General features: G+C 44.1%; 1 protein-coding gene across 1 annotated transcript in view; it reads right to left on the bottom strand.

Moving 5' to 3' along the window:
- Window positions 1-15,452, bottom strand: part of FRMPD1 (FERM and PDZ domain containing 1) — a 72,195-nt gene that overhangs the window by 8,391 nt on the left and 48,352 nt on the right. Inside the window, exons 7-13 of the mRNA XM_033173514.1 lie at window positions 13,531-13,638; window positions 8,057-8,152; window positions 6,758-6,883; window positions 4,751-4,870; window positions 3,118-3,254; window positions 2,441-2,567; window positions 1,021-1,116 (exon numbers count right to left, since the gene is read on the bottom strand). Of these exons, the coding sequence (XP_033029405.1) occupies window positions 1,021-1,116; window positions 2,441-2,567; window positions 3,118-3,254; window positions 4,751-4,870; window positions 6,758-6,883; window positions 8,057-8,152; window positions 13,531-13,638 (810 nt within the window). The remainder of the gene's footprint in view (window positions 1-1,020; window positions 1,117-2,440; window positions 2,568-3,117; window positions 3,255-4,750; window positions 4,871-6,757; window positions 6,884-8,056; window positions 8,153-13,530; window positions 13,639-15,452) is intronic.

The raw sequence follows: 15,452 nt of genomic DNA, 5'->3' as shown, positions 1-15,452 counted from the left end.
GAACGCCTTGGTACTTGTACGTTTTGGCTCCTGAACTCTGAAAACCCGGAAGTACGGTAAGTATTCTGATTTTCGAACTTTTTTTGGGAGCCGAACGTCTGACGCGGCTTCCGCTTGAGTGCAGGAAGCTCCTGTAGCCAATTGGAAGCCACGCCTTTGTTTTTGAATGTTTTCGGAAAACAGACTTCCAGAATGGATTACGTCTGAGAACCAAGGTACGACTGTATAGAAATTTAATAAGTAATTAATTTTGACAAACTCCTCCAACGCAGTTCTCCTGTGAAGTTGTGTGTGTGTGTGTGTGCACACATTAGTGTAAATAGCATTAAAATGCATTATATTAGGGAAAGTAGCTTGCAAAGAAACATATATTAGGTAACATTGCATACAAAAATTGCTTATTAGGTGAAATTTGCACCAAAATGCTGATGCATTTTCTTAAGGACTTTTAAAAATAAATAAATCACAGACTGAGGTGGATATGTGGAGAAGTGAAATTAAGGTTGGAAAAGTGAGAAACGACGAGTACCCAAAACTGACAAATTTGGCCATCCCTACCCTGGATGGGTGGTGCTGTGGGTTAAACCACAGAGCCTAGGTCTTGCTGATCAGAAGGTCGGCGGTTCGAATCCCCGCGATGGGGTGAGCTCCCGTTGCTTGGTCCCATCTCCTGCCCACCTAGCAGTTCAAAAGCACACCAGTGCAAGTAGATAAATAGGTACTGCTCCGGCAGGAAGGTAAACGGCATTTCCGTGTGCTACTCCAGTTCGCCAGAAGCGGCTTTGTCATGCTGGCCACATGAGCTGTACGCCGGCTCCCTCGGCCAGTAACGCGAGATGAGCACCACAACCCCAGAGTCGGACATGACTGGACCTAATGATCAGGGATCCCTTTACCTTTACCCTGGACCCAGACTGCTTCCACGCTCTTGAGTTCTCACAGTAAAGGAGCCGAAAAAATACACCAAAAGTGTCTTTCAAAGACTGCTGCCACACTATGTTAAATAGATAATGACCTTACCATTAGAGTGGCATTGAAGATCTTTCCTCCATAGAGTTTCAGATCCCCCAGGATCTGCAGATAACACAGACGCACATGTGCTGCTGAGAGAAGGTGCTGCAATGGTGGAGAGGAATGCAGGGATCACAATGCTGAAACAATAATCTAAGACGGGTGAGTAGCCTGGGAACTAATGCAGGTCTCTCCATATGATCTTTGGGAGTCTCACCAAACCACACCCTCTTCCCAGACATACCCTCTTTCCCCAAACCACACCCCTTGCCTGCCCTGCTTCCTACGCTCCTTGAGTACTTTTGCCTGGCTGGTATTTGTCCCTGTACCTACCTTCTACCCTGGTACAAGTGGTGGTGACTATAGTGGTACCTTGGTTCTCAAACTTAATCCATTCCGGGAGTCCATTTGACTCCTGAAACCATTCAAAAACCAAGGCATGGCTTCTGATTGGCTGCAGGAGCTTCCTGCTCTCAAACGGAAGCCGTGTTGGATGTTCAGCTTCCGAAAAACGTTCGCAAACCGGATCACTTACTTCTGGGTTTGCGGTATTCGGGAGCTGATTTGTTCAGCAACTAAGCCGTTTGGGAACCAAGGTTGTTCTGCTCTATCAAGCTGCATCACTGCCAGCCAGGTGTCTGGGGACTCATACAACTCTAGTGTATGAGCCACTTAGTAGGCTTAAGAGTTTAATATTCAAGGAACGTTCTTTCATATGTGGTGGACTTGTAAAAGGGTAAAAGAGTATTGGGAAATGATCCATAATAAATTGAAAAAAATGTTTAAAAGTACTCCCCCCCCCCTGCAAACACAGTCCTTTCTGTTGGGGATAATTCAGATGGAAATTCCCAGGTGTCAAAAAAGGTTATTTATGTATGGCACTACTGCGGCCCATGTTTCTTTGCCCCCCAAAATGGAAAAACGAGTGAGAAGATTGGAAAACGTTTATTGAATATATGGGAAATAATTGTGTACAGTACAGCTGAAAACGCAGACAGCATTAAGATAAATTAAGATAAATATGTTTTGATGGATGCAATAATGGAATACTGAATAGTATGGTTTTTGTAAAATATGCAGGGATTTATGATATGTAAAACGAACCACGGAAAGAGAAGAAGGGAAGTCATGGATATCTTAAGGATGCAAAAATGAATACTTTAAATTGTAAAACAGAAATTTTATATTTATATACACACACACACAAAGAGAGAGTTTAATATTCAGCTTGCATCACATGCATGCAGCCAAACCAATCTAACTCTTTTCCACATTGTGTTCTTTAGTCCATTAAATCTGGAATGGAGAACCTAGACTACTCTAGAATACTGATCAAGATCACTGAACAGATTTGTTCAAACAGCAACAAGCAAACTCAGCAAAACAAAGCAGTTGGGGATCTTTCTGAGATATGCCAAAGCCACATTACCTTTTGCCTGGGATCCAGCAAGAGTTGATTCCTCTTCATGTGAAAGCTAATGGCCTTTTTGATGTCTTTGCCTTTCATGTTTCGGAGCAGAGTTGGGGAAATAAAGTTTTCGATTCCCCAGTCCTTCCTGTTCAAAGAAATAAAAAATACCAGAGAGCAAATGTCTGAGAGGAGGATAGCCCTACAGAACTCTATTTGTGTTTAAAGAAAGTCATCCCAGAGGGGGAGGGGGGATCATTGGCTGCATATGATAGAGGAGATCAGAAACTGCTTGACTCTGCCTTTCTAATGGCATAGTAAAAGGAATCATTTGCTTTTCCCGTTTTCCCCACCAGTGCCATCATTATTGATGGAGATCATATGCAATGGGGAAGAAATTAGCACACCAGGAGTTGCCATTGTGGCACTAAGACATAGAGATGGGGAAATCTGTATCTGTTTCTCAGTTTCCCCAATCCTAAATTCAATCCTAAATTTCGCAGCATTTGGGTGCAAATTTACCCTGATACACATATATTTGCAATCAATTTCCCCTAATACAATGCATATTTGTACGTTATTCCCGCTAAATTTTATGCGTTTCAGCTAACATTTGACACTAGTTTTGCACATACTACTTGGCTAGAGGAGTGCATTGCCATATTCGGAGAAGTGACTTTTAGAGTAATTCCACTTACTCTATATATTTCAGAGAGACTTTCTGTGGCTGAGCACAGGCGATAATCCGCTCTTGGATGTGCAGTGCAGCCAGCCGTAAAGCAACGCTGCACTTCATCTCGACAGCAAATCTCTCCTGAAGCACATCACTGCAACTCTGAAAATGACAGAGCCAGGTTAGCAAGGGGAGAAAAAACACCATTTCATTTATGCAAGCTATTCCTACCCACAACCACAAGCAACCACTCCACAGCCAGAAGTTGGTGTCCCTGGTCAATAGTCCTGTCAAGGCAGAACTTAGGGCAAGAAGTCCAGGGTCCCACTCAGCAACATGAGTAGGAGGGCCGGCCCCCAAATGCAGCTGACCTGGTTTACAGTGGTGGAGTAAGGTGATTGGGTGCCAGGGGCGGGGCAAGCTGCCCATGGGGCGGGGCCCGCCGGGGAAGGACACTCCATGGGGCCTCCAAGGAGTCTGCCTGTCTCCTCCCACTTAGCTGCCCTACAACTGAGGGAGAGGCCGCGGGAGGACAGTTTGGGGCAGCACGGAGCCTGTGGGCACCCAAGCCACTGCGTCACTCCCAGGAGAGACATGTGGCTCAGGTGTGCTGCAGGCCCCGCGGTGAGTACCGCCTGGCATTTTGTCACCCCCCTCAGTGGTGACACCCAGGCAGACCACCCGCACTGCAACCCCTTCCTCAGCCCCTGTCCAGAGTGTAAGATTACCCCAATGACCACTGGTGGTGGTAGAGGACACCTAGCAACAATTCTAACAGTAATTGTTTGCTTTTGCCAATGGCTTGCCAAAGTTGCAGAGTCATAGCATGTCCTACATATGCATACATACATACATACATACATACATACATACATATAAAAGCACACTGAAATCCCTAACAATGGCTCTCAAAATGTAATGAAACACAAATGTGAATGAACATGCCTAATGAATAAACAAAATAAAAATTTCTTTCCAGTAGCACCTTAGAGACCAATTAAGTTTGTTCTTGGTATGAGCTTTCGTGTGCATGCACACTTCTTCAGATGCACACGAAAGCTCATACCAAGAACAAACTTAGTTGGTCTCTAAGGTGCTACTGGAAAGAAATTTTTATTTTGTTTTGACTATGGCAGACCAACACGGCTACCCACCTGTAACTATGCCTAATGAATATACAAATACAAAATACTGTGTACACCCTGGTTCACTTGCTTTTATAGTCCTATTACTGTGTTTATGGAGATTTACAACACACATGCTTTGGGTTTTTCTCTTCAACAAAATTCAAGTAAAAAAAAAATCATAGATCAAATTATCTGAGTCTGATTCGCATCTGAATGTGGATGCTGAAGTTCTGAAGAGCTGCAAATTTGAAAATCCTATCAAGTGCATTGTGTTTTGGATCTTGCTTTTTAAAAATGTATTTTAAAAAATAAATAAATGGAAAGCACCATTTGTGTTGGATCTACGAGCTATCTATGTGATGCACAGTTGCTAACCTATACAGGCACTTCAGTGGGATGTGACAGCAGGAGAGCTGTGGCAAAAGTATAAAACTTGAGAAATACCTTTTGGGTTCCTGTTAGGTGTTGCTAAAAAACCCCAACCAAGGCACACAGGACTATAGACTGACACATGATGCATTACCACGTCACCTGCAAATAGAGATACTCAAAGGCAACTGGATCTTGCTGCAACAGATCCAGTGGGTCCTTGGGTATAAAGCAGACTCTGAAGAGGCACCGGTAATCATGACACTCTTTCCTCTGAACTACCTGAAACGAAGAAAAAGAGAGTTACTGCCACAACGCAGTGATTTGGCTCGGTATCCATCTTCCTGAGAATGTCCCACTTTCATTTTTGTAATAAGCAAGCTCTTACGGTTTCCATAGATGGTTGCTTGAAAAAGTGTGGGCAATTCTTAATTCATGTGTGTGGGCTCTAGTGGAATAACATTGAACTAAGAAAGCTTGATTGTCATTTTCTTTCAAGATCAAATCAATATTATTTTGATCCGTTTTCATGGGGCCCCTAAAAGGGATGGGGCCTGTAGGCAGGTGCCTATACTGCCTATTTGGTAACCTGGCACTGTGGGAACTGTTGAATATGGTATCTTATGGCTAAGTGGGCGGAGTTTCACTATCCAGTTTAGCTCCTCGCACCTCCCATGTGTATAGTGGAAGTGGAATAAATTTTGCAGAACAGTATATTTATTAGGATTATCTGGAGCTTATTGGGGGGGGGGACCATTTGCCTGAAGTCCACCTGAAGTCTGATATGACTCAAAGGACATTCCACTGGTGCTTTAGACAAAGAACAAACAAACAGATGATAAATCGGGTTCTACCTTGAGTTAAGAGCACGGGTTGTGGTCGGGCATGGCAAGACACCTCCCTGTCTAGTGGGGTGGGGCCGCTAGCCGACCTTAGCTGCAATAGGGTCAGGAGGTGTTGCTGGGCAAAGGGAAATGTAGCAACTTGTGATGGACAGCCCAGCGTCCTTTATATTGCTCTGCACGCAGGGTGACCTTCCTCTTGGCTGCGAGCTTCGGATCACCCCCCTCCCCCCCTCTTTTCATAGGCCTCTGCTTTTGACCTTGCAACTGCCTGTCATGGGGTCGTCTGCTTTTGGGGCAGGGGCCCAGCAGGAATTTTTCCCATTTGGCTGATTGGCTGTTGCCATCTGGTTTTCGCCTACTGCAGTAGCAACTTGTCACAACTTGTAAGGTTGGCGGTTAGGCATTGGTTATTGTGTTGATTTCTGCATGGGTGGTGCCCACCTCCAGAATCATGGTGATGATGGTACAGGGGATTCCGTTAAAGGAATCTGGCGGCTCTTTATGCTTTGTCCGAACCCCCGGTAGGGGATAGGGCCATAGCCAGAGCCCCCGGGACCTCTGGGGAGAGGGAGGCTTTACCCCCAGCCTCCTTAACTCTCCCCAGTTGGCATTCTTCCGACGCTGACTGGATGTCAGCTCTGTCCCGGCGGACAGCTAGTCCGAACCAATGCCTACGCAACCACTCACCGAATTTGTATTTCAATAAAGTTGTGGCCTAAATTATTGCCAAAAACCCAAACAAAATTAATGTCTCCAGTGTCAATTCTTTGGGGGTGGCTTGAGGACCTCGAAACGCGAAGTCAGCACTTATGAGCTACCACCACCAGCAACACCTAGAAAGAGGGCCAGATATTGGCTTTGAGCAACAGAATGCATGGCTGTTGTAACAGTATTCTGAAATGCTAGCAGGCACAGATCCTTGTGAGAATTGGCATTTTAGAAGGCTCCAATGAAGCCACACATTCTGTGGAGTCACCCCCCCCCCTTTCAGTAGCTGCTCGTCTAGATAGACTAGCAAGATCATTCCTTTATTTATGTATTCCGATTTCACAATACAACATAGATTGCATATATTTTTAAAAATCCAGCTAAAAGAATTGCACATTTAAACATGGGCCCTGCCTCAGTATGGGGCCCAAGGCATGGATTAGTAAAGGAGATTGGTAGTAGTAAGGAGATCAGAGGGACCATTGTGCCAAAGCACTGACAGTAGCTCAAACTCCCTGCAACAGGAAGTTATCAATTCTGCAATGTACTTCCTGTTGCTCTTCCCACTTGTCTACCACCCTTCGCTGATGGCAGCACCAAAAGTACTGCAACTGACCTGTCCGATGAGTTCATCCTCATGCAGAAGATACATCTTCAACACATTGTACTGCTCTTCCAAGACCAAGGCAAAATAACCAATGCTCCGAATGGAGAGCTTCTCTTTCAAGGTGAGAACAATGTCCTGCCAATTATTGACGGCAAAGCAACAAATTAAACAGCAAATCTATGCACCGGATAAATTATCTAGGACTACACATTGATATTCCTGCAGCTGGGAGTACACGTCAGGCAACATGAAGTGTCAATCCTGGGTGGCATATCTGGAGCACCATTAATGGCAGCAGAGTGGGCAAGAGGCAGAGTTGACCCATGGGGAGAATTCCTTGGCAAACTACCCTTTCAAATGTGTCCAAGATGTTTCAGAGTACAGTAGGTTTCTTGATACAAAAGCTTACCCATTGTGATGGACTGTTTAATTCCAGGGGTTACAAAGCACCCCAAATCACATGCGTTTCACTGGGATTTTATTATGATTGGGGGGGGGAGAGAAGAAGTTTTAGCCTATTATGGGTTAAAATATATATTAGCATGGGGTACAACACATCACAGAGTTATGGATGTTTGCCTTGTTTTTGTATTTTGCATTCCCATTTTGTATTTGTATGTTGTGAACCGCTCTGTGATGTTCAGATGAAAGGCGACAAAGAAATTCAATTAAAAAAATATAAAAATAAAAAGAACCGGTAGTACTTAAGCATGCATAACCAGATGACGGATGTAGATTTTTTGTGATAAAACACATCAGGCCACAGCAGAATCTACCATGCAGAGCATCCTACGGAAGCAGTATGGAATCAAAACTAGATAAGCTTACCAAATAAGTCCTAGTTGGGCATTTCTCTCTATACACATCAATTGTAGCACTCTGTCTATGCATTGGGGTACGTCTGAATAGAGAAGCCTGCTGAATGTGTGTAGGATGCCCACATGACCCTGTGCTCAGCAGACATCCCCCCATAAATTCTTCCCCCAGTGCATGGATAGCATGAAGGCAGGGCTGACAGGAGGCAGGGCAGTGGGGTGGCACTAGAATGCACAGCCCTGCTACCCTTTTGCACAATGTTACATGGAGAGGGAGCAAAATTGCCTGAATGGGGCTATTGATACAGGTAGGAAGTGCTTTACTGGGATGGCACAAATCACCCATTCAAGACTGGCGTGTGTGTATGTGCAACCTCCACATTCTATTTCCAAGACACTTCTCAATACCCAAATGTTGATTTGTGCATCAATTTCTGCAATATAATAGAACTCAAAATATAACAGGTTAAATCTAGGGTCCAGCTCAGAGTACCTTGACAGTAGTGCTCGAGTCAAACTTGAAAGCTTTCGTCTGTCCGTTTTCCAGATACACCTTGAGAACGTTGGGCATACACAGCAGAGAACTTCCCTGGAAGACCAAAAGACACCATCTAGGCACCGTACAGTGTTTTTCTTTGGTTCAAGTGTTCTGCTTGGCGGATCTATATGGAACATGTCATCTTCGGTGATCACATATGACCCAAAGGCAAACAATGGGATCTCTTAATACAATTATTATTGCACCTACAAAATAAGCTTCACTTAACCCAGAGCCGAGAACCTCAGACCTGGAGGCCTGAATATGGCCCCAGACCTCTCAATTTGGCTTCCGGGGCTCTTCCCAGAGGGCACACCCCTCTCCCCAGGTCACACTTTGCAATGGTCTTCCTTTGCACCTGGAGTGGTTTTGCCTGGCTGGAATGTGCTCTTGAACTCTGATAACAACTCTTCATTATCTGGACGGAGGATAGAGAGGGGCGAGTGAGGATGTACAAAGGTAACAGATGCATTCTTTGTTTTACGCCCAATTTTTTTGCCTCTGGCCCTCAGGCTCCCCATCCCTGGCTTAACCAAACTGAATGTCATTGCTGCATTCCCCATCTGCTACATCCCCAATGCCCACCAAAATCAATAGAAGAAGAAGAAGAAGAGTTTGGATTTGATATCCCGCTTTTCACTACCCTAAGGAGTCTCAAAGCGGCTAACATTCTCCTTTCCCTTCCTCCCCCACAACAAACACTCTGTGAGGTGAGTGGGGCTGAGAGACTTCAGAGAAGTGTGACTAGCCCAAGGTCACCCAGCAGCTGCATGTGGAGGAGTGCAGACACGAACACGGTTCCCCAGATTACGAGTCTGCCGCTCTTAACCACTACACCAAACTGGCTCTCAATAGTGCCCAAGGATTAATTTAAATTAGGGATGGGTTAGAAATTTGATTCAGTTTCCATTTAAAAGCGAACTTGCCAGATTTGTCCTTTCCAAAACGATACAAAAACTGAAACGCAGCTGTCCTGCAAAAGGCACACTGCTACGAATTTTGCAAAGCACTTCCCAAGCCAAGTAACACGTACAAAAATGCATGTACCCGACTGATGTGCATAAAAATGCCTACATCAGTGAAAATGACATACAAATGCATACAGTATTGTATTAGGCAAAAAATGCTCCATAAAATGTGTGACAAAATGGCATACAAATGTGCATATTATGAAAATTTTGCTCCAAAATGCTAATGAATTTTCGTTAGGACCCCTCCTTTTTTTATAAGGCAAATGGACATGGAAATGTGGAGAACTGAATCTGAGCCAGATAAAATGAGAAATGGAATGGAAGTTACCTTGACAATATTCACTCATCCCTATTTTAAATTGTGCTGCTATTATTATTATTATTATTATTATTATTATTATTATTATTATGTATTAATTTATATACCACTTATAAGCCAAATTTGCTTCTAAAGGGTTTACAAAGTAACATACAGTATCATGAGGTAGGCAGCACACCACCTCATGTCATTTTTAAATTTTTATTTATTACATTTGTAAACTGCCCTTCATCCAAAGTATCACAGGAGGCTTTCAGCATAAAAACACAAAATAAAAATACAAAATGCACAATGTAACAAACAAACAAACAAACAAACAAACAAACAAACAAACAAACCAAAACACCAATGTTGGGGAGATGTCCAAGATCTTTGCCATTTCCACTGGCGGAAAATATTCTCTTGCCAGACATCTGGCGGCACATTGCCTTCTCCAGAACACACTGTTTTATAGCAACAGAATCAAATTAAAGTGTTAGTCCTATTGCGGCACTGCAGCCCCCAAGCAGACACTCATTTGCTGAGTTGCCCAATGCAGGCACGCTCTATTCTACTTGCCCCATGGGGCCAGGATCCTAGAAGATGTGATTTGGTCAAGCGCCATCAATTTCCAGGCCCTTGGTGCAATGTGGTTTACTTATGTTTCTATACCATCCTCCCAGAAAAAGGTCAGGGCAGTGCAAAAACATTAAAAAAGAGAAAAAGAATCAAAGTCAGACCATTTGTCTAGCGAGCTCAGTATTGTCTACTACAGAGATTGCCAAGAGATCTCCAATGTTTCAGACAGGGCACATTTTCACCCCACCCCGGAACCTTCTACACTAGTGGCCAACATTGTGGAAACCTTTTGGGGGGAAGTGTATTTCCGAGGTTTGATGGCTTATAACACCTGATCGGCTCTCTAAACATTCATGCTCATTGGCTACATGAGCCAGTGTGGTGTAGTGGTTAAGTGTGTTAGACTCGTAATCTGGTGAACCGGGTTCGCGTCTCCGCTCCTCCATATGCAGCTGCTGGGTGACCTTGGGCTAGTCATACTTCTTTGAAGTCTCTCAACCCCACTCACCTCACAGAGTGTTTGTTGTGGGGCAGGAAGGGAAAGGAGAATGTTAGCCGCTTTGAGACTCCTTTGGGTAGTGATAAAGCAGGATATCAAATCCAAACTCTTCTTCACTTCTACATTCAAATGAAGGAAAGCTACTGCCATATCAACCTAAGCAAGTTGTGCTTCCTTTTTCTGGTTATTTGGCTATAACTTTTGATAGAATTGAACAAACTTTGTTGCATGACATTCTTCATTAAATTATCTTTCCATTTCTTTGGCAAACTTTGAATAACTCTTGCAACGTTACAAAGACTTTGGATACATTGGAGGATTATAATTTGTAGGAACTATAACATGCAGTTGAATAAGATATTTAAAGGACCCACAGAGGGGAGGAGGGAGTCCTAAGATTTGGTAGAATCTTGTTTTATTCTAAAATTTAAATGTTCAAATTTTGTGCATAATTTTGAAAAATCAATAAAAAACGTTATTAAAAAAACTTTCCATTGATAAATTTTATGGTATTAAAGAAAGTGGTGTTATAAGCCATCTAACCTCAGAAATACACTTTCCCCAAAAGGTTTCCACAATTTTGGCCACTAGTGTACATGCAGAACAGATGCGCAACCACTGTCCATCCCTGCACTAGTTCACTTACTTAAGCAGTTTGTGCAGTCAGTCAATGACCATTCTGCTTCCAGAAGGCATTTTGTGGCTATCCGTGGTGGATTATTTCTTAGCAACCATTCTTTAATATTAATAAACTTCAATATTAAAATTCCCAACCGAATAGCATTTTTCTGTTGGGTTTCATTATTCTGTGATTTTGGTTTTAAGTCTCCTTTGAGCCCTTTTAGCAGAACAGCAACTGGCAAAACATTTGTAAGCTGAAACCGAAGTCTCGGGTTGAATCAAAAGCCCAGGTTGCGCAATGCACTTTCAATGGACAAGACAAAGTACGCCGATCCGGAGCTCATCATTTTTACCTTGCAAAAAATCCTTAGATGACCTCGTGCTCCCGTATAGCTTTGTCTTAAAGCAATAAACAAGACTTACCATGGAAAATTAAGGTTTTAAAAGCATTTGGTCTCATCAACAATTCATGCCCTCAGAACGAAGGTTCATATTTCAGCTGTGTGAAAGCACTTCTGGGCTTTTTCCAAGCAAAACTTTTGTTTCGGAACAATGTTCTCGTTTAAACTGATCATTCTGATATGCTTTTTTTTTTTATTTAAAGCAAGAAGATCAAACCTATCCATTCTTAAAGAAATCAGCCCTGAACAACTGAACAACAACAACAACTATGCCCTTTTTTGAAAACTTGCTAAAATTATTTGGAAGTGCTCTTTTAGATATTAGATAGATATTTATTATTACAGCCATTGGCCCATCGCGCAACAATTTCCCAAAACAACATATATGTACTTAAACTTTCAACAATAAGACTTCCATAAAACTTTAAGTTAACAGACTAAACAGTAAAATTTACAACAAAACATCACCCTCTGTTCATAAATTTATAAAAAGACATCAATTATGGTGTCTCATAATTACAACCTAAATCATGATTTAAAAGGGTAGTCCGAGCCGCCCAGAAGTCCGTTTTTCTTCTTTAGGGATAGGACGCTGATCAAAAATCTGGCAACCGTAAGTGATCTTGAAGGGTCTTCATCATTCAGTAGGTATCTCAGTTTCTGGAAGTGCTGTGCTCAGAGGGATCGCCATAGGGTACAACTATGTGTCATTCCCCCCCCCCCCCGCTGCTCTTTGGGTCATGCATTCTGGGAGGCCAACAGTAGGTGGAGCCAATTTCAACATTAAGCAGAGTCAACAGGAGGATAGTGGGGCAGTGACCTTTTCCCCCTAATGGGCCAACCTGCACTACTATAGCTTATAGGGGACGCGGGTGGCACTGTGATCGAAACCACTGAGCCTCCTGGGCTTGCCAATCAGAAGTTCAAATCCCCACGACGGGGTGAGCTCCCATTGCTCTGTCCCAGCTCCTGCCAACCTAGCAGTTTGAAAACATACCAGTGCGAGTAGATAAGTAGGTACCGCTAAGAAGGGAAGGTAAACAGCATTTCTGTCATGGTGTCCCGTTGCGCCAGAAGTGGTTTAGCCATGCTGGCCACATGACCCCGAAAGCTGCCTGTGGACAAACGCCGGCTCCCTCGGCCTGAAAGCAAGATGGACGCCGCAACGCCATAGTTGCCTTTGACTGGACTTAACCGTCCAGTGGTCCTTTACCTTGTATACCTTTACTCTAGCTCAGGGGTTGTCAACCTGCTGCCCACTAAGTGGGCATTTCAGGATTCTAGGTGGGCGGTAGGGGGTTCTACGGCACAAGCTGAATCCTCCTTCCATTGAGCACTGGTGGGCGGTAAGGAAATTTTACCATCAAGAAAGATGCATTAGTGGGCAGTAGGTATAAAAAGGTTGACTACTCCTGGTCTAGCTTATACTCCTTGGCCTGGATGGGGCTGTGGGCTGCATTCCCAGACCTCCCATTCCTTGTGACAATAACCTGTTGCAGTGCTTGCTTCGTGTACATTCATGCACCAAGAGGTTTTGTGATGAAAAACAAGCCTCTATATGGGGATATTTCAAGTGTGGGCTCTGAACACCCAAGGAGGAAAGTTTTCTCTTTATTCCAGACACACACACATGGACTAAATAATGTAAAACAATTTTAGTTTCCATTTTCTACCAGAGGAAATCTTTTTTAAAAGAACAGTAAAGGGTTAATCGCCTGATTTCAGTACTCTTTTACTATAGTAGGGAAACGAACTATTAAAGCAGCCAAACCCTTCTAAGAATGAGCAGTAGATTTCGTTTATTGTACTTGTACTCAATAAAGCTGCCTCCAGGATTTCCACTGGAAAAGGTGTGCATCTGCACAGGTTTGTCTCTTTGGTTTATTGGTGTGCACACCTCAAAAGTTTTCAAGTCAGATGCTACAGTTTTCAAGAACTCAGCTACGTTAGCAAAGAAACAGACATTTGAATGTGCTATAAACATGGGTTCCATGATCACTGCAGATGGTGACAGCAGTCACCAAGGCTGTTTCTTCTGGCACAATGGCAATGGCACATACCTGAGTATGTCCGTTCACGACTACTTCTTCTGCAAAGCGGACTTTGACGGGATTTGTCTTTAGCCTGGCTCTTTTCTCGGCTGTAAGAAAGGAGGATTTAGGGCCACCCTGAAAAGACAATGGCATTGGGTTTGCAAATTACAATACCCTGACAGCAACATGGTAACATGACAACAAACCCTGTCGGCTCGATATCATAGCGATTTTCGCGATCTCACCTAAGGAGCAGAGACTGAAATAGGTGTAAGAAAAACTAGGACCATCAAGCAGGGACGGAGGAAGGGGGAGGTGGGGGTGGTTTGCCCTGGGTGTCATCACTGAGGGGGGTGACATTCAGCATGCTGTCCACCCGCCCGCAACTCCTAAGCCTATCCTGAGCCGTTGGGGGAAAGAGAAGAGATGTGTCGCTTTGCCGGCGGCCTTCTCCCCTCCCCCTTTGTTTTTACAGCTCAGGGGAGGCTTGGGAGTCGCGGGCGGGCAGTGCGCCATTGCCCCCTGCTCTCAGGCTGCTTCGGGGGGGGAGCCTCCCCCGAGCTGTCAAAAGGAAGAGGGAAGGGAAGAAGTCTGCTGGCAAAGCGGTGCGGCTCCCTCCACCCACCCCAAGGAAGCAGCCCGCCATGGGTGGCCCACTCCACCCCCATGGGCAGCTTGACCCCTGGGGCGCTTGCCTTGGCACCCCCCTGGGACTCTCAAACCCCCCCTCCCGTGAGCGGCTCTGTTGGGAAATTCCATTCCACCTTAAGTTGCAGACATGGAACTGTTGCGTGTCACATGTCTGTTTACACACCAGCACAAATTGCTGGGAACTTCCGTTGTGTATAGCTTTTGCTTTTGAGACTCTGAGGAGACAAAGGAGAGACATGTTTTTCTCTGTTCTGATTTATGCTCAATAAATCTGCTTGTAAATATGCTTACACAAGGCTCTCGTGCCACTTCTGTTGCGCAGTGGTTTCTGCTAATATAGTGTGCTCAGGCTTCAGATAAGTCTGAGTCGCTGGTCCTATGTCGCACCAGAGGCCGAGGATCGCCCAGCAGATCGGCTGGAAGGGCGTGATCCAGCTAGGGGCTAGCCAGCTGGCCTCCCGACTCCCTCTGGATGCCGACAGGCTCGCCCCGCCCCTGCGAGCACAGCATGTGTGCCGCTCCGGGTGCTAGAGCAGCTAACTGCGCCTCTGCTACCAAGCCATTAAAAATAGTCCTGCTGGATCTGATCAAGCGTCCATTTTGTCTAGCATTCTTTCCTGCAACAGCTCTCCTGATGCCTCTGGGAACTTCACAAAGAGCACTTTAAGGAGAAGGACTTCCTTTTCGTTTGCCTATGGCAACCCAATGCAGAGAAATGGTAGCCTAATGATCTGTTGTTGTTGTTGGTGGTGGTGGTTTGTTTGTTTTTTTAAACTGCTTGCAGGAAGGGGGCAGTTCAGAAATGGAGAAATGTGTGGAGTAGTAGACAAGGCTTTTGCCATCTGAATTGCTCCAAATTTATTGAATGAATTGTGCATCATAGCCCAGAAATAAATAAATAAGTGGCTTACAAAACAAACCAAAAAAAAACCACGCTCACAACGTGAAACGTCGTCATTAAAGCCCACCAAAAAGCTGGGGGCAATATCCAAGTTACAATGGAGACAGAGTAAAACAGCTCAGATTGAATGGATTATTTGCAGTTTTGAAAAGAGTCTATATTGAAAGCAGATGAATAAATGAGCAAAATGAGTTAATTTGGATATGCAGAGGATATTAAAAAATAAATTTAAGGAACGGCAGAAAGAGGGGGAAGGAAGTCCAGTTTTGAAATGTTAAAATGATTGTAAAATTAGCGAAACGTATAAAGCTAGTGAAATGTATAAACTTGAAAAATATAAATAAAATTTGAAAAGCTGGGAAAAAAACCCCCAAAACAGCTCAGATTTAAAACACAA

This window comes from Lacerta agilis, chromosome 16 (genome assembly GCF_009819535.1).
Source record: "Lacerta agilis isolate rLacAgi1 chromosome 16, rLacAgi1.pri, whole genome shotgun sequence".
Taxonomy (NCBI): Eukaryota; Metazoa; Chordata; class Lepidosauria; order Squamata; family Lacertidae; genus Lacerta; species Lacerta agilis.
This window is presented reverse-complemented; position numbering and strand designations above follow the sequence as displayed.